This window comes from Ranitomeya imitator, chromosome 3 (assembly GCF_032444005.1).
Source record: "Ranitomeya imitator isolate aRanImi1 chromosome 3, aRanImi1.pri, whole genome shotgun sequence".
NCBI lineage: Eukaryota > Metazoa > Chordata > Amphibia > Anura > Dendrobatidae > Ranitomeya > Ranitomeya imitator.
Window position 1 is genome coordinate 834,861,611 of NC_091284.1, and position 18,636 is coordinate 834,880,246.

At 53.5% G+C, this 18,636-nt stretch overlaps 1 protein-coding gene across 2 annotated transcripts in view; it reads left to right on the forward strand.

Moving 5' to 3' along the window:
- The window catches only part of CLPB (ClpB family mitochondrial disaggregase), an 86,869-nt gene extending 69,973 nt beyond the window's left edge, over positions 1-16,896 (forward strand). For both annotated transcript variants that reach the window (XM_069759496.1, XM_069759497.1), the window contains 5 exons: positions 895-1,051; positions 1,210-1,280; positions 4,834-4,953; positions 15,809-15,913; positions 16,505-16,896. In XM_069759496.1, coding sequence (XP_069615597.1) covers positions 895-1,051; positions 1,210-1,280; positions 4,834-4,953; positions 15,809-15,913; positions 16,505-16,759 — 708 coding nt within the window. In that variant the 3' untranslated portion in view covers positions 16,760-16,896. The remainder of the gene's footprint in view (positions 1-894; positions 1,052-1,209; positions 1,281-4,833; positions 4,954-15,808; positions 15,914-16,504) is intronic.
- The last annotated feature ends 1,740 nt before the right edge of the window (positions 16,897-18,636 follow it).

The following is an 18,636-nucleotide window of genomic DNA, read 5'->3' on the forward strand; positions in this document are numbered from 1 at the left end:
GTATACAGTATAATGGCTCCCAGAACTCTGCACCGGCCCCATCAGCGAGCACTGGGGCCCCTATTACTGCACTGTGATAATAACTGGGCCCCGCACCCTGTATACAGCATAATGGCACCCAGAACCCAGCACTGGCCCCATCAGCGAGCACCGGGGCCCCTATTACTGCACCGTGATAATAACCGGGGCCCCGCACCCTGAATACAGTATAATGGCACCCAGAACGCTGCACCGCCCTCATCTGTCAGCGAGCATCGGGGCCCCTATTACTGTACCATGATAATCACCGGTGCCCCGCACCCTGTATACAGTATAATGGCACCCAGAACTCTGCACCGGCCCCATCAGCGAGCACCGGGGCCCCTATTACTGTACCATGATAATCACCGGGGCCCCGCACCCTGCATACACCATAATGACACTCCAGAACCCTGCACCGGCCTCATCTGTCAGCGAGCGTCGGGGCCCCTATTACTGCACTGTGATAATAACCGGGGCCCCGCACTCTGTATACAGTATAATGGCTCCCAGAACCCTGCACCGCCCTCATCTGTCAGCGAGCACCGGGGCCCCTATTACTGCACTGTGATGATCACCGGGGCCCCGCACCCTGTATACAGTATAATGGCACCCAGAACCCTGCAGCGGCCCCATCAGCGAGCATCGGGGCCCCTATTACTGCACTGTGATAATCACCGGGGCCCCGCACCCTGTATACAGTATAATGGCACAGACGCCCCCGAGAAGCTGGTAATTGTGGCACTGCTGTATTTGTGGCACTGCTGTATTTGTGGCACTGCTGTATTTGTGGCACTGCTGTATTTGGGGCTCTCCTGTATTTGTTGCACTTCTGTATCTCCCCTCTCCCCATAGGTGACCCTTTTGTCCTTCTAGGGTCGTCTGACAGACGGGAAGGGGAAGACCATAGAATGTAAGGACGCCATCTTCATCATGACTTGCAATGCGGGGAGCGACGAGATCGCCCATCACGCCCTGCAGCTGCGACAGGAGGCGCAAGAGATGAACAGGAAGAGACTGGCCGGAAACCTGGGTGAGTGACGAGGGCGCACGCTGCCTAAAGGGGGGACGGACGCAGCAGCTCCAAAAGTGCAATCATGTCATCGTCCGTAACGTCTGCTGGTCTGGAGTAGTCTCCCCTAATCACAGATGTGTGGTACATGATGACACCGCGCTGTCTTCTCCCCGCAGACGACATCCAGACCGAAAAAATCACCATCTCCAAACACTTCAAGGACAACGTCATCCGGCCCATCCTGAAGGTGAGCAATGCAATGTATGTACACAGTGACTGCACCAGCAGAATAGTGAGTGCAGCTCTGGGGTATAATACAGGATGTAACTCAGGATCAGTAATGTAATGTATGTACACAGTGACTGCACCAGCAGAATAGTGAGTGCAGCTCTGGGGTATAATACAGGATGTAACTCAGGATCAGTAATATAATGTATGTACACAGTGACTGCACCAGCAGAATAGTGAGTGCAGCTCTGGGGTATAATACAGGAGGTAACTCAGGATCAGTAATGTAATGTATGTACACAGTGACTGCACCAGCAGAATAGTGAGTGCAGCTCTGGGGTATAATACAGGATGTAACTCAGGATCAGTAATATAATGTATGTACACAGTGACTGCACCAGCAGAATAGTGAGTGCAGCTCTGGGGTATAATACAGGATGTAACTCAGGATCAGTAATGTAATGTATGTACACAGTGACTGCACCAGCAGAATAGTGAGTGCAGCTCTGGGGTATAATACAGGATGTAACTCAGGATCAGTAATGTAATATATGTACACAGTGACTGTACCAGCAGAATAGAGAGTGCAGCTCTGGAGTATAATACAGGAGGTAACTCAGGATCAGTAATGTAATGTATGTACACAGTGACTGCACCAGCAGAACAGTGAGTGCAGCTCTGGAGCATAATACAGGAGGTAACTCAGGATCAGTAATGTAATGTATGTACACAGTGACTGCACCAGCAGAATAGAGAGTGCAGCTCTGGAGTATAATACAGGAGGTAACTCAGGATCAGTAATGTATGTACACAGTGACTGCACCAGCAGAATAGTGAGTGCAGCTCTGGGGTATAATACAGGAGGTAACTCAGGATCAGTAATGTAATGTATGTACACAGTGACTGCACCAGCAGAATAGTGAGTGCAGCTCTGGAGTATAATACAGGAGGTAACTCAGGATCAGTAATGTAATGTATGTACACAGTGACTGCACCAGCAGAATAGTGAGTGCAGCTCTGGAGTATAATACAGGATGTAGCTCAGGATCAGTAATGTAATGTATGTACACAGTGACTGCACCAGCAGAATAGTGAGTGCAGCTCTGGAGTAGAATACAGGAGGTAACTCAGGATCAGTAATGTAATGTATGTACACAGTGACTGCAGCAGCAGAATAGTGAGTGCAGCTCTGGGGTATAATACAGGATGTAGCTCAGGATCAGTAATGTAATGTATGTACACAGTGACTGCACCAGCAGAATAGTGAGTGCAGCTCTGGAGTATAATACAGGAGGTAACTCAGGATCAGTAATGTATGTACACAGTGACTGCACCAGCAGAATAGTGAGTGCAGCTCTGGGGTATAATACAGGATGTAACTCAGGATCAGTAATGTAATGTATGTACACAGTGACTGCAGCAGCAGAATAGTGAGTGCAGCTCTGGAGTAGAATACAGGAGGTAACTCAGGATCAGTAATGTATGTACACAGTGACTGCACCAGCAGAATAGTGAGTGCAGCTCTGGAGTAGAATACAGGAGGTAACTCAGGATCAGTAATGTAATGTATGTACACAGTGACTGCAGCAGCAGAATAGTGAGTGCAGCTCTGGGGTATAATACAGGATGTAGCTCAGGATCAGTAATGTAATGTATGTACACAGTGACTGCACCAGCAGAATAGTGAGTGCAGCTCTGGAGTATAATACAGGAGGTAACTCAGGATCAGTAATGTATGTACACAGTGACTGCACCAGCAGAATAGTGAGTGCAGCTCTGGGGTATAATACAGGAGGTAACTCAGGATCAGTAATGTAATGTATGTACACAGTGACTGCACCAGCAGAATAGTGAGTGCAGCTCTGGAGTATAATACAGGAGGTAACTCAGGATCAGTAATGTATGTACACAGTGACTGCACCAGCAGAATAGTGAGTGCAGCTCTGGGGTATAATACAGGATGTCCACTCGTGGTACCGCACGTAGAGCTTGGTGTCCTGATATAATGTATATCTGCTCGCGGTCCCGTGTGACGTGGCTCCGCGGATGATATGAGGCGATGGAGGATCTCGGCGCCTCCTGCTGCTCCCGGTCTCTGGTTTGGACTCTTCCCAGGTCTGCAGCCATTTCTGACCAAAATCTGATTGCCGGCGGCAGGAACTGCTCCTGGAATTAATTCTGGGTCGGTCTCTGCTCCTAATGGCGGCACAATTAATGGGCGTCTCATAAACGCCGGACTGATCAGAGGCTTCATTACAGATGATTTCTGCTCCTGATGCCAGGTCCGCGGGCAGCGCTCACATTAACCCTGTGCAGTCAGAGATGAAGCGGGAGGTCGGGCATTATGGGGATGCTCCGGGCTGATCCGCTGGGCAGTAGCCCCCACTATCGTTACCGTGCGCTCCTGTAATCCTCTGTGCTGCTGGGAGGACCCTGCTCCCTCCACTATGTACTCTGTGACTCCTCTCCTGAAATCCTCTGTGCCGCTGTTTTCTCGTTGATTTACCGGAGTGCTGTGTGTGAACCCTGTGCTGTCCGCTGTGCAGTTGGCACGTGGCCCAGTTATTGGGGGTATTGCTCCCTGGCAGCCTCCGCACCCCCTGAGACCGCTGCACTCCCTCGGAGCGGATCTCTCTGAGTATATCCAGATCTGCAGGATAATTCAGTTTCGGTGTATCTGCTGCTGATGTCATCCCCCCGGGGCCGGGAGTGGGGGTCCGCACACCGAGGCCCTGATGGGATTACAGGATGATAAAGAAGCTCACCTTACTGGTGACACGCCCGGCTCTGCTGCGCGGGAAGCACACGGCTACATCGATTGCTGCAGGGCTAGTGCGTGCGAGCTAGTGCTCCCTGTTATCAGCCACTTTTCATTTGTATCAAAAAAAGCGTGTGCACAGCTCCAAGAGGTGACGGCCAGGTAGGTTCCAAAACCGTAGGAATACATAGCAAAAACCTGGCGCTCAACTTGTGGTGTATGCCAGCGGTTTATTATTCCAAATCATGAGGGGCAAAACGTTTCGGTCATAAACAGCGACCTTCATCAGTGACGTATTATAAGTGATGGTGAGATAAAGGGAATGCACGGCCCTGTTCAGGAAGGCGCAGTTATGAGGACATTAATGAGCGCGCAGCCCGGCCGTGGGGAGGACATTAATGAGCGCGCAGCCCGGCCGTGGGGAGGACATTAATGAGCGCGCAGCCCGGCCGTGGGGAGGACATTAATGAGCGCGCAGCCCGGCCGTGGTGCAGGCGCAGATTCCACCGCTTGTCTGAGACGTCACTGATGAAGGTCGCTGTTTATGACCGAAACGTTTTGCTGTTACTGCATTTGGAATAATAAACCGCTTGCATGCACCACAAGTTGAGCGCCAGGTTTTTGCTATATACCACTTATAATTTGTGACCTCGTTTATTCTCTAGTCACCTCCGGAGCTGCACCCAGGTTGCAGCCCCATCTACGCTGTCAGCATTGAGTTAGCAGATTCACGGCAGAGTGTGAGTGCAGCTCTGCAGGGTTCTCCGGGGGTCTCGTTGCCCCCGTTTTAGGCCTTTTGCTCTCTCGTTCGCAGGCACACTTCCGCAGAGATGAGTTCCTGGGGAGGATCAACGAGATTGTGTATTTCCTGCCCTTCTGCCGCTCGGAGCTGTCGCAGCTGGTCCTGAAGGAGCTGAACACGTGGGCCAAAAAGGTAACGTGTGACCAGAGGCTGACGCTCCGTCCCCCATGCTTTACACTGCAGCTCTGCTCCATCGAGGCCATGCTGACGCTCCGTCCCCCATGCTTTACAATGCAGCTCTGCTCCATCGAGGCCATGCTGACGCTCCGTCCCCCATGCTTTACACTGCAGCTCTGCTCCATCGAGGCCATGCTGACGCTCCGTCCCCCATGCTTTACACTGCAGCTCTGCTCCATCGAGGCCATGCTGACGCTCCGTCCCCTATGCTTTACACCGCAGCTCTGCTCCATCGAGGCCATGCTGATGCTCCGTCCCCCGTGCTTTACAATGCAGCTCTGCTCCATCGAGGCCATGCTGACGCTCCGTCCCCCGTGCTTTACACTGCAGCTCTGCTCCACCGAGGCCATGCTGACGCTCCGTCCCCCGTGCTTTACACTGCAGCTCTGCTCCACCGAGGCCATGCTGATGCTCCGTCCCCCGTGCTTTACACTGCAGCTCTGCTCCATCGAGGCCATGCTGACGCTCCGTCCCCCATGCTTTACACTGCAGCTCTACTCCATCGAGGCCATGCTGATGCTCCGTCCCCCGTGCTTTACACTGCAGCTCTGCTCCATCGAGGCCATGCTGACGCTCCGTCCCCCGTGCTTTACACTGCAGCTCTGCTCCACCGAGGCCAGGCTGACGCTCCGTCCCCCGTGCTTTACACTGCAGCTCTGCTCCACCGAGGCCATGCTGATGCTCCGTCCCCCATGCTTTACACTGCAGCTCTGCTCCACCAAGGCCAGGCTGACGCTCCGTCCCCCGTGCTTTACACTGCAGCTCTGCTCCACCGAGGCCATGCTGACGCTCCGTCCCCCATGCTTTACACTGCAGCTCTGCTCCACCGAGGCCAGGCTGACGCTCCGTCCCCCATGCTTTACACTGCAGCTCTGCTCCACCAAGGCCAGGCTGACGCTCCGTCCCCCGTGCTTTACACTGCAGCTCTGCTCCACCGAGGCCATGCTGACGCTCCGTCCCCCGTGCTTTACACTGCAGCTCTGCTCCACCGAGGCCAGGCTGACGCTCCGTCCCCCATGCTTTACACTGCAGCTCTGCTCCACCAAGGCCAGGCTGACGCTCCGTCCCCCATGCTTTACACTGCAGCTCTGCTCCATCGAGGCCATGCTGACGCTCCGTCCCCCGTGCTTTACAATGCAGCTCTGCTCCATCGAGGCCATGCTGACGCTCCGTCCCCCGTGCTTTACACTGCAGCTCTGCTCCACCGAGGCCAGGCTGACGCTCCGTCCCCCGTGCTTTACACTGCAGCTCTGCTCCACCGAGGCCATGCTGATGCTCCGTCCCCCGTGCTTTACAATGCAGCTCTGCTCCATCGAGGCCATGCTGACGCTCCGTCCCCCATGCTTTACAATGCAGCTCTGCTCCATCGAGGCCATGCTGACGCTCCGTCCCCCGTGCTTTACACTGCAGCTCTGCTCCACCGAGGCCAGGCTGACGCTCCGTCCCCCGTGCTTTACACTGCAGCTCTGCTCCACCGAGGCCATGCTGATGCTCCGTCCCCCGTGCTTTACAATGCAGCTCTGCTCCATCGAGGCCATGCTGACGCTCCGTCCCCCATGCTTTACACCGCAGCTCTGCTCCACCGAGGCCATGCTGACGCTCCGTCCCCCGTGCTTTACACTGCAGCTCTGCTCCACCAAAGCCAGGCTGACGCTCCGTCCCCCATGCTTTACACTACAGCTCTGCTCCACCGAGGCCAGGCTGACGCTCCGTCCCCCGTGCTTTACACTGCAGCTCTGCTCCACCGAGGCCAGGCTGACGCTCCGTCCCCCATGCTTTACACTGCAGCTCTGCTCCATCGAGGCCATGCTGACGGACCGTCCCCCATGCTTTACACTGCAGCTCTGCTCCATCGAGGCCATGCTGACGCTCCGTCCCCCATGCTTTACACTGCAGCTCTGCTCCATCGAGGCCATGCTGACGCTCCGTCCCCCATGCTTTACACTGCAGCTCTACTCCATAGAGGCCAGGCTGACGCTCCGTTCCCCATGCTTTACACTGCAGCTCTGCTCCACCGAGGCCAGGCTGACGCTCCGTCCCCCATGCTTTACACTGCAGCTCTGCTCCATAGAGGCCATGCTGACGCTCCGTCCCCCATGCTTTACACTGCAGCTCTGCTCCACCGAGGCCATGCTGACGCTCCGTCCCCCATGCTTTACACTGCAGCTCTGCTCCACCGAGGCCATGCTGACGCTCCGTCCCCCATGCTTTACACGGCAGCTCTGCTCCATCGAGGCCATGCTGACGCTCCGTCCCCCATGCTTTACACTGCAGCTCTACTCCATCGAGGCCATGCTGACGCTCCATCCCCCATGCTTTACACTGCAGCTCTACTCCATCGAGGCCATGCTGACGCTCCGTCCCCCATGCTTTACACTGCAGCTCTGCTCCACCGAGGCCATGCTGACGCTCCGTCCCCCATGCTTTACACTGCAGCTCTGCTCCATCGAGGCCATGCTGACGCTCCGTCCCCCATGCTTTACACTGCAGCTCTGCTCCACCGAGGCCATGCTGACGCTCCGTCCCCCATGCTTTACACTGCAGCTCTGCTCCACCGAGGCCAGGCTGACGCTCCGTCCCCCATGCTTTACACTGCAGCTCTGCTCCATCGAGGCCATGCTGACGCTCCGTCCCCCATGCTTTACACTGCAGCTCTACTCCATCGAGGCCATGCTGACGCTCCGTCCCCCATGCTTTACACTGCAGCTCTGCTCCATCGAGGCCATGCTGACGCTCCGTCCCCCATGCTTTACACTGCAGCTCTGCTCCACCGAGGCCATGCTGACGCTCCGTCCCCTATGCTTTACACTGCAGCTCTACTCCATCGAGGCCATGCTGACGCTCCGTCCCCCGTGCTTTACACTGCAGCTCTACTCCATCGAGGCCATGCTGACGCTCCGTCCCCCGTGCTTTACACTGCAGCTCTGCTCCATCGAGGCCATGCTGACGCTCCGTCCCCCATGCTTTACACTGCAGCTCTGCTCCACCGAGGCCATGCTGACGCTCCGTCCCCCATGCTTTACACTGCAGCTCTACTCCATCGAGGCCATGCTGACGCTCCGTCCCCTATGCTTTACACTGCAGCTCTGCTCCATCGAGGCCATGCTGACGCTCCGTCCCCCGTGCTTTACACTGCAGTTCTACTCCATCGAGGCCAGGCTGACGCTCCGTCCCCCGTGCTTTACACTGCAGCTCTGCTCCATCGAGGCCAGGCTGACGCTCCGTCCCCCGTGCTTTACACTGCAGCTCTACTCCATCGAGGCCAGGCTGACGCTCCGTCCCCCGTGCTTTACACTGCAGTTCTACTCCATCGAGGCCAGGCTGACGCTCCGTCCCCCGTGCTTTACACTGCAGCTCTGCTCCATCGAGGCCAGGCTGACGCTCCGTCCCCCGTGCTTTACACTGCAGCTCTACTCCATCGAGGCCAGGCTGACGCTCCGTCCCCCATGCTTTACACTGCAGCTCTGCTCCATCGAGGCCATGCTGACGCTCCGTCCCCCGTGCTTTACACTGCAGTTCTACTCCATCGAGGCCAGGCTGACGGACCGGGGGGCAGTGACGGATTGGGGATCAGTGACGGACTGGGGGGCAGTGACGGACTGGGGGTCGAGACTCCCCATCTCCCAGGTCACAGCAGTCTGCCCTCACTTCTTCCTTTTTTCCTTGTTAATTATACCAAATCCGACCCCAGAAATATTATTTTGTGTTTCTACGACAACCAGGGAGCTGGAGAGACCCCCAAGGGCCACAACATAATGGGGACGGGTCAGAGGACGGCCGCAGGCGGCGGGCGCGTGCCCCTCACTAAATAATGGAGCGTCTGTAGGACACGAGACTGGTCCTGAATGCACATCACCCGTCACCAGCCATCCCACCGCATCCTCTGCACACATCCAGAGCTGCAAGCACACGACTTCTACATTATGTCTACACTGTGTTCCAAATTATTATTATTATGCAGATGACATTTTTCTCGGATTTTCCTAAATGGTCGGTGCAAATGACAGTCAGTCTAAGAAGTCATCACCCGTTAGATTATACATCGAATTTTATTGAAGAAACCTCCCAATGATAACAGTATAATCTCCACAATGAATAAAATCCCACAATGCACTGTTCCACATTATTAGGCACAGTAGAATTTCTATACATTTGATATAAAGAACTGAAAAGTCTCATTTGTGGAATTTGCAGCATTAGGAGGTCACATTCACTGAACAAAAAAGCTATTTAACCCCAAAGCCTCCTAACAGCCAAGTTACATGTAACATCGGAGCCTTCTTTGCTGTCACCTTCACAATTCTTGCCTCCATTGAACTTGTGAGTTTTCGGAGAGTTTCTTCTTGTATTTCTTCCCTCCCAGAGCTGCTGTTTTGATGTGATCGGCCTCCCACCCTCATAGATCTTGTGCTGGATGATCCTCCAAAGGTTCTCTATAGGGTTGAGGTCAGGGGAAGATGGCGGCCGCACCATGAGTTTATCTCCTTTTATGCCCATAGCAGACAATGACTCAGATTCTTTGCAGCATGAGATGGGGCATTGTCAGCATGAAGAGGATTTTGCTCCTGGTTTCTGCTTTTTAGACCATGGAAGAAAGTTGTCAGTCAGAAACTCTATATACTTTGCAGAGGTCATTTTCACACCTTCAGGAACCTTAAAGCGTCTTACCAGCTGTTTCCCCACGATTCCGGCCCAAAATGTGACTCCACCACCTCCTTGCTGACGTCGCAGCCTTGTTGGGACATGGTGGCCTCCACTAACCATCCACTACTCCATCCATCTGGACCATCCAGGGTTGCTCGACACTCATCAGTAAACAAGACTGTTTGGAAATTAGTCTTCATGTAGGTCTGGGCCCACTGCAACCGTTTCTGCTTGTCAACACTGTTTAGGGGTGGCCGAATAGTAGGTTTATGCACCACAGTAAGGCTTTGAAGGATCCTACACCTTGAGATTTGAGGGACTTCAGAGGCACCAGCAGCTTCAAATAACTGTTTGCTGGTTTGTAATGGTATTTTAGCAACTGGTCTCTTAATCTGATGAACTTGCCCGGCAGAAACCTTCCTCATTATGCCTTTATCTGCACAAACATGTCTGTGCTCAGATTCAGCCACAAATCTCTTAACAGTACAATGACCACTCTTAAGTTTTCGTGGAATATCTAATGTTTTCATCTCTTGACCAAGGCATTGCACTAGTTGATGCTTTTCAGCATCAGAGACATTCTTTTTCTTTCCCATGTTACTTAAAAACTGTGGCCTGCTTAATAATGTGTAACATCATTTTTAAGTAGTTTTCCTTTAATTAGAATCACCTGGAAAACTAATTATCACATGTGTTTAACCCCTTTCTGACATATGACGTACTATCCCGTCGAGGTGGGGTGGGCCCGTATGACTACCGACGGGATAGTACGTCATGGCGATCGGCCACGCTTACGGGGGGAGCGCGGCCGATCGTGGCCGGGTGTCAGCTGACTATCGCAGCTGACATCTGGCACAATGTACCAGGAGCGGTCACAGACCACTCCCAGCACATTAACCCCCGGCACACCGCGATCAAACATGATCGCGGTGTGTCGGCGGTATAGGGAAGCATCGCGCAGGGAGGGGGCTCCCTGTGGGTTTCTGAGACCCCCACAGCAACGCAATGTGATCGCGTTGCTGCGAGGGTCTCTTACCTCCTCCTTCTCCTTGCAGGCCCGGATCCAAAATGGCCACGGCATTTGGGTCCTGCAGGGAGGGAGGTGGCTTCACAGCGCCTGCTCAGAGCAGGCACTGTGAAGCCTGCAGCTGTGCATGTCAGATCGCTGATCTGACACACTGCACAGCAAAGTGTCAGATCAGTGATCTTACACTATAACATGATGCCCCCCACCCCCCCAGGGCAATGTTATAGTGTAAAAAAAAAAATATTCACATGTGTAAACAAAATTTAAAAAATTCCCCCCCCCCCCAAAAAAAAAACAAATATTGTTCCTATAAATACATTTCTTTATCTAAATAAAGAAAAATAAAAAAAACAATAAAAGTACACATATTTAGTATCGCCATGTCCGTAACGACCCAACCTATAAAACTGTCCCACTAGTTAACCCCTTCAGTGAACGCAGTAAAAAAAAAAAAAAAAGGCAATAAACAACGCTTTATTATAATACCGCCAAACAAAAAGTGGAATAACACGCGATCAAAAAGTCGTAAATAAATAACCATGGTACCGCTGAAAACGTCATCTTGTCCCGCAAAAAACGAGTCACCATACAGCATCATCAGCAAAAAAATAAAAAAGTTATAGTCCTGAGAATAAAGCGATGCCAAAATAATTATTTTTCTATAAAATAGTTTTTATCGTATAAAAGCGCCAAAACATACAAAAAAGATATAAATGAGGTGACGCTGTAATCGTACTGACCCGAAGAATAATACTGCTTTATCAATTTTACCAAACGCGGAACGGTATAAACGCCTCCCCCAAAAGAAATTCATGAATAGCTGGTTTTTGGTCATTCTTCCTCACAAAAATCGGAATAAAAAGCGATCAAAAAATGTCACGTGCCCGAAAATGTTTTCAATAAAAACGTCAACTTGTCCCGCAAAAAACAAGACCTCACATGACTCTGTGGACCAAAATATGGAAAAATTATAGCTCTCAAAATGTGGTAACGCAAAAAAAATTTTTTGCAATAAAAAGCGTCTTTCAGTGTGTGACAGCTGCCAATCATAAAAATCTGCTAAAAAACCCGCTATAAAAGTAAATCAAACCCCCCTTCATCACCCCCTTAGTTAGGGAAAAATTAAAAAAATGTATTTATTTCCATTTTCCTGCTAGGGTTAGGGTTGGGGTTAGGGTTAGGGCTAGGGTTAGGGCTATGGTTAGGGTTGGGGCTAGGGTTGGGGCTGGGGTTAGGGTTGGGGCTAGGGTTGGGGCTGGGGCTAGGGTTGGGGCTAGGGTTGGGGCTGGGGTTAGGGTTGGAGCTGGGGTTGGGGTTAGGGTTGGGGCTGGGGTTAGGGCTGGGGTTAGGGTTGGGGTTAGGGTTGGGGCTAGGGTTGGGGCTGGGGCTAGGGTTGGGGCTAGGATTAGGGCTACAGTTAGGGTTAGGGTTGGGATTAGGGTTAGGGGTGTGTCAGGGTTAGAGGTGTGGTTAGGGTTACCGTTGGGATTAGGGGTGTGTTTGGATTAGGGTTTCAGTTATAATTGGGGGTTTCCACTGTTTAGGCACATCAGGGGCTCTCCAAACGCGACATGGCGTCCGATCTCAATTCCAGCTAATTCTGCGTTGAAAAAGTAAAACAGTGCTCCTTCCCTTCCGAGCTCTCCCGTGTGCCCAAACAGGGGTTTACCCCAACATATGGGGTATCAGCGTACTCAGGACAAATAGGACAACAACTTTTGGGGTCGAATTTCTCCTGTTACCCTTGGGAAAATACAAAACTGGGGGCTAAAAAATAATTTTTGTGGAAAAAAAAAAGATTTTTTATTTTCACGGCTCTGCATTATAAACTGTAGTGAAACACAGGGGGTTCAAAGCTCTCAAGTTCCTTAGGGGGTCTATTTTCCATAAAGGTGTCACTTGTGGGGGGTTTCAATGTTTAGGCACATCAGGGGCTCTCTAAACGCAACATGGTGTCCGATCTCAATTCCAGTCAATTTTGCATTGAAAAGTCAAATGGAGCTCCTTCCCTTCCGAGCTCTCCCATGCGCCCAAACAGTGGTTTACCCCCACATATGGGGTATCAGAGTACTTAGGACAAATTGTACAACAATGTTTGGGGTCCATTTTCTCCTGTTATCCTTGGTAAAATAAAACAAATTGGAGCTGAAGTAAATTTTTTGTGAAAAAAAGTTAAATGTTAATTTTTATTTAAACATTCTAAAAATTCCTGTGAAGCACCAGAAGGGTTAATAAACTTCTTGAATGTGGTTTTGAGCACCTTGAGTGGTGCAGTTTTTAGAATGGTGTCACACTTGGGTATTTTCTATCATATAGACCCCTCAAAATGACTTCAAATGAGACATGGTCCCTAACAAAAAATGGTGTTGTAAAAATGAGAAATTGCTGATCAACTTTTAACCCTTATAACTCCCTAACAAAAAAAAAATTGGTTCCAAAATTGTGCTGATGTAAAGTAGACATGTGGGAAATGTTACTTATTAAGTATTTTGTGTGACATATCTCTGTGATTCAATTGCATAAAAATTCAAAGTTGGAAAATTGCGAAATTTTCAAAATTTTCGCCAAATTTCCGTTTTTTTCATAAATAAACACAGGTAATATCAAAGAAATTTTACCACTATCATGAAGTACAATATGTCACGAGAAAACAATGTCAGAATCACCAGGATCCGTTGAAGCGTTCCAGAGGTATAACCTCATAAAGGGACAGTGGTCAGAATTGTAGAAATTGGCCCGGTCATTAACGTGCAAACCACCCTTGGGGGTTAAGGGGTTAAGATTGATTTCAGTGATCCATTGAGCCCTGACACACAATAACATCCACGAGTTTATTTGAAAAACAAAAAAATAAAATCTTTATGAAACTTAAATCCAATTTGCATAATAATTTGGAACACAGTGTAATAAAGTAGAATTTAGATTACAGCTTTGGATAAGACCAGAGTAAAATACTCACATCCAAAGCTGCAGTTTCATTGCATCATATCTTGTAATCTGCTCACCTTTTATCCTGTATATCAAGAGCAGTAGGCACAGGTCTCATCCTACAGTCACCTCCAGAGCTGCGGTCACTATTCTGCTCTTACATCGTGTCTTATCCTCCAGTCACCCTCAGAGCTGCAGTCATTATTCTGCTGTTACATCATGTCTTATCCTCCAGTCACTTCCAGAGCTGCAGCCTTATAACATTATATCATATGATCAGGTCACATTGTGTCTCCATTCACCTCCAGAGCTGCAATCTCTGTTCTGATACATTTCTTTGCCCGCTCAGATGAGAAGCAGTGATCCCCTTTTTTGCTGGGGGCAGGGGTCCAGTAATTTGTAGCGTCCCCCCGCAGTTTCTCTAGACCCGTCGTCACTGGATACGAGCAGAGAATGTAGCGTTCTGGAAGCAGAACAGAAGCGCCATTCACAGACAGATGGCGGCACGAGCCTCCGCCCGTGGTCATTATACCGCGCTGGGCGCCTGTCTCCTGTGCAATGATGGGATGGGTATAGGAGGAATGATGGCAGAAGATGACAGTGACTGACACCCGGTACAGGGGAGTTATCACTAAAGGTGCCGCTTCAGAGCTCCCCAATGCAGCCATCATCCACTGCGTCTCACCCCCTCCCCGGGGCACCATCTCCTGCCATCATCTGCATCTCATCCCCTCCCCGGGGCACCATCTCCTGCCATCATCTGCATCTCATCCCCTCCCCGGGGCACCATCTCCTGCCATCATCTGCATCTCATCCCCTCCCCGGGGCACCATCTCCTGCCATCATCTGCATCTCATCCCCTCCCCGGGGCACCATCTCCTGCCATCATCTGCATCTCATCCCCTCCCCGGGGCACCATCTCCCGCCATCATCCACTGCTTCTCATCCCTTCCCCGGGGCACCATCTCCTGCCATCATCTGCATCTCATCCCCTCCCCGGGGCACCATCTCCTGCCATCACCCACTGCGTCTCCTCCCCTCCCCGGGGTGCCATCTCCTGCCATCATCTGCATCTCATCCCCTCCCCGGGGCACCATCTCCCGCCATCATCCACTGCTTCTCACCCCCTCGCCGGGGCACCATCTCCTGCCATCACCCACTGCGTCTCCTCCCCTCCCCGGGGTGCCATCTCCTGCCATCATCTGCATCTCATCCCCTCCCCGGGGCACCATCTCCCGCCATCATCCACTGCTTCTCACCCCCTCGCCGGGGCACCATCTCCTGCCATCACCCACTGCGTCTCCTCCCCTCCCCGGGGTGCCATCTCCTGCCATCATCTGCATCTCATCCCCTCCCCGGGGCACCATCTCCCGCCATCATCCACTGCTTCTCACCCCCTCCCCGGGGTGCCATCTCCCGCCATCATCTGCATCTCACCCCCTCCCCGGGGCACCATCTCCCGCCATCATCCACTGCTTCTCACCCCCTCCCCGGGGTGCCATCTCCCGCCATCATCTGCATCTCATCCCCTCCCCGGGGCACCATCTCCCGCCATCATCCACTGCTTCTCACCCCCTCCCCGGGGTGCCATCTCCCGCCATCATCTGCATCTCATCCCCTCCCCGGGGCACCATCTCCCGCCATCATCCACTGCTTCTCACCCCCTCCCCGGGGTGCCATCTCCCGCCATCATCTGCATCTCACCCCCTCCCCGGGGCACCATCTCCCGCCATCATCCACTGCTTCTCACCCCCTCCCCGGGGTGCCATCTCCCGCCATCATCTGCATCTCATCCCCTCCCCGGGGCACCATATCCCGCCATCATCCACTGCTTCTCACCCCCTCCCCGGGGTGCCATCTCCCGCCATCATCTGCATCTCATCCCCTCCCCGGGGCACCATCTCCCGCCATCATCCACTGCTTCTCACCCCCTCCCCGGGGTGCCATCTCCCGCCATCATCTGCATCTCATCCCCTCCCCGGGGCACCATCTCCCGCCATCATCCACTGCTTCTCACCCCCTCCCCGGGGTGCCATCTCCCGCCATCATCTGCATCTCATCCCCTCCCCGGGGCACCATCTCCCGCCATCATCCACTGCTTCTCACCCCCTCCCCGGGGTGCCATCTCCCGCCATCATCTGCATCTCACCCCCTCCCCGGGGCACCATCTCCCGCCATCATCCACTGCATTTACTCTGTGTTTCTCCTCAGGCCAAACAGCGACACAACATCACACTGATCTGGGACCGGGAAGTGATGGACGTCCTGGCCGATGGATACAACGTGCACTATGGTGCCCGCTCCATCAAACATGAGGTACTGATCCGTCACCGAGTGATGGCGGCTGTCCCCCCCGCTCTCCGGCACGCCCCTTGTCCCCCCGCTCTCCGGCATGCCCGCTGTCCACCCGCTCTCCGGCATGCCTGCTGTCCCCCCGCTCTCCGGCACGCCCCCTGTCCCCCCGCTCTCTGGCACGCCCGCTGTCCCCCCCGCTCTCCGGCACGCCCGCTGTCCCCACCGCGCTCCGGCACGCCCGTTGTCCCCCCTGCGCTCCTGCACGCCCCCCGTCCCCCCGCGCTCCAGCATGCCCGCTGTCCCCCTGCGTCCCCCCGCGCTCCAGCACGCCCCCTGTCCCCCACGCTTCGGCACGCCCGCTGTCCCCCCGCGCTTTGGCACGCCCGCTGTCCCCCCGCGCTTTGGCACGCCCGCTGTCCCCCCGCGCTTTGGCACGCCCGCTGTCCCCCCGCGCTCCGGCACGCCCGCTGTCCCCCCGCGCTCCGGCACGCCCCCTGTCCCTTGCTCTCCGGCACGCCCGCTGTCCCCCGCGCCCCCACACTTCTGTACGCTGTGGTGCCCCCGCGCCCGGGTATCTCCCAGGTTTTCCCACACCTTGTTTCTGTCCATCAGGTGGACCGGCGGGTGGTGAACCAGTTGGCGGCTGCCTATGAGCAGGACCTGCTGCCCCGCGGCTGCACGCTGAGGATCGCCGTGGAGGACTCCGATAAGCACGTACTGAAAGGTAAAGGGACAACTGAGGAGGACGAGGGGCTGCAGAGGAGGACGACGCCCCGCCTGCGCCTGGAGGTTGTGGAGCCGGGCAGCACGGGCCGCAGACTGGACATTATGGAGCCGCTGTCCCGGGAGGACGCATCGTTCTCCTGAAGCCGCACACGGAGGACTACACCGCCTCATGGTGGGCGAGGCGACAACACCTGCAAATCAGGAACCGGTTACCTCATGAAGGGACTCCGCCTGAGGGGGGCGCTGATGTCACAGGGCAATAAACTCAGCGCAATGTACAGAGGATGTGTATTACTGATATCACCACCGAGGGGGCGGGGCCGTGTGTCGCCGACAGCGTGGGGGGCGGGGCCGTGTGTCGCCAACAGCGTGGGGGGCGGGGCCGTGTGTCGCCAACAGTGGTGGGGGGGGGGGGGGGGGGGTCAGGGCCGTGTGTCGCCGACAGTGGGGGCGTGGGGCCGTTCATAAAACCATCCCGATAGACAGAGCAGGAGCAGCGGTTGCCTCCCTGTATACAGCACTGTAGTATCACACACAGGATTAGATACACGGTCAGCAGACGGTATCACACAGGATAGGATTAGATACACGGCTCAGCAGACGGTATCACACAGGATAGGATTAGATACACGGCTCAGCAGACAGTATCACACAGGATGGGATTAGATGCACGCTCAGCAGACAGTATCACACAGGAGAGGATTAGATACACGGCTCAGCAGTCATCATCACACAGGAGAGGATTAGATACACAGCTCAGCAGTCAGTATCACACAGGAGAGGATTAGATACACGGCTCAGCAGACAGTATCACACAGGATAGGATTAGCTACACGGCTCAGCAGTCATCATCACACAGGAGAGGATTAGATACACGGCTCAGCAGTCAGTATCACAGGAGAGGATTAGATACGCGGCTCAGCAGTCAGTATCACACAGGAGAGGATTAGATACACGGCTCAGCAGTCAGTATCACACAGGAGAGGATTAGATACACGGCTCAGCAGTCAGTATCACACAGGAGAGGATTAGATACACGGCTCAGCAGTCAGTATCACACAGGAGAGGATTAGATACACAGCTCAGCAGACAGTATCACACAGGAGAGGATTAGATACACGGCTCAGCAGTCAGTATCACACAGGAGAGGATTAGATACATGGCTCAGCAGTCAGTATCACACAGGAGAGGATTAGATACACGGCTCAGCAGTCAGTATCACACAGGAGAGGATTAGATACACGGCTCAGCAGTCAGTATCACACAGGAGAGGATTAGATACACGGCTCAGCAGTCAGTATGAGTAGTATCGTGTGATCTGTATGACGCCGCTGATCTCCGAATTTTCCGGAGTTTCTGTTCTTGTCTACTCGGCCTTGGACACAGCACAGATGGGGCAGAGCGCACATCTCTGAGATTGTTTGATTTGTTTTTGATTGTGCGGCGCTGTGCCTTTAAGCAAACAGCAGGGGGTGAGAGGGTCCCTGAGACTGATCAAATAAATATGTCCGCCTGCCCCCGGGAAACAATAAAAGGAGAGACTGAGACCAAAGCAATTCAATTAGCGCAGCGCTGAGCCGCGCGGGGACGATAATCCGATTACAGCAGAGCGCAAACAGTGAGCGCAGCAGAGACGGAAGAAAAGTCGCAGAGTCAAGGCGTCCCGACTACAGGCGTGTGCGGCACAGACCCCGGATGTCACAGCGTCCTGGCTACAGGCGTGTGCGGCACAGACCCCGTATGTCAGGGCGTCCTGGCTACAGACGTATGAGTTGGGATCTACCCCACGAATGGAAACAAAACTCTACAAGGTGATGAACAATCAGCACAAATGTGCCCCGGTGACATCGCTGCTCTCCAGATATAAGACGCCGGTGACATCGCTGCTCTCCAGATCTAAGACGCCGGTGACATCACTGCTCTCCAGATATAAGACACCGGTGACATCGCTGCTCTCCAGATATGACACCGGTGACATCGCTGCTCTCCAGATATAAGACACCGGTGACATCGCTGCT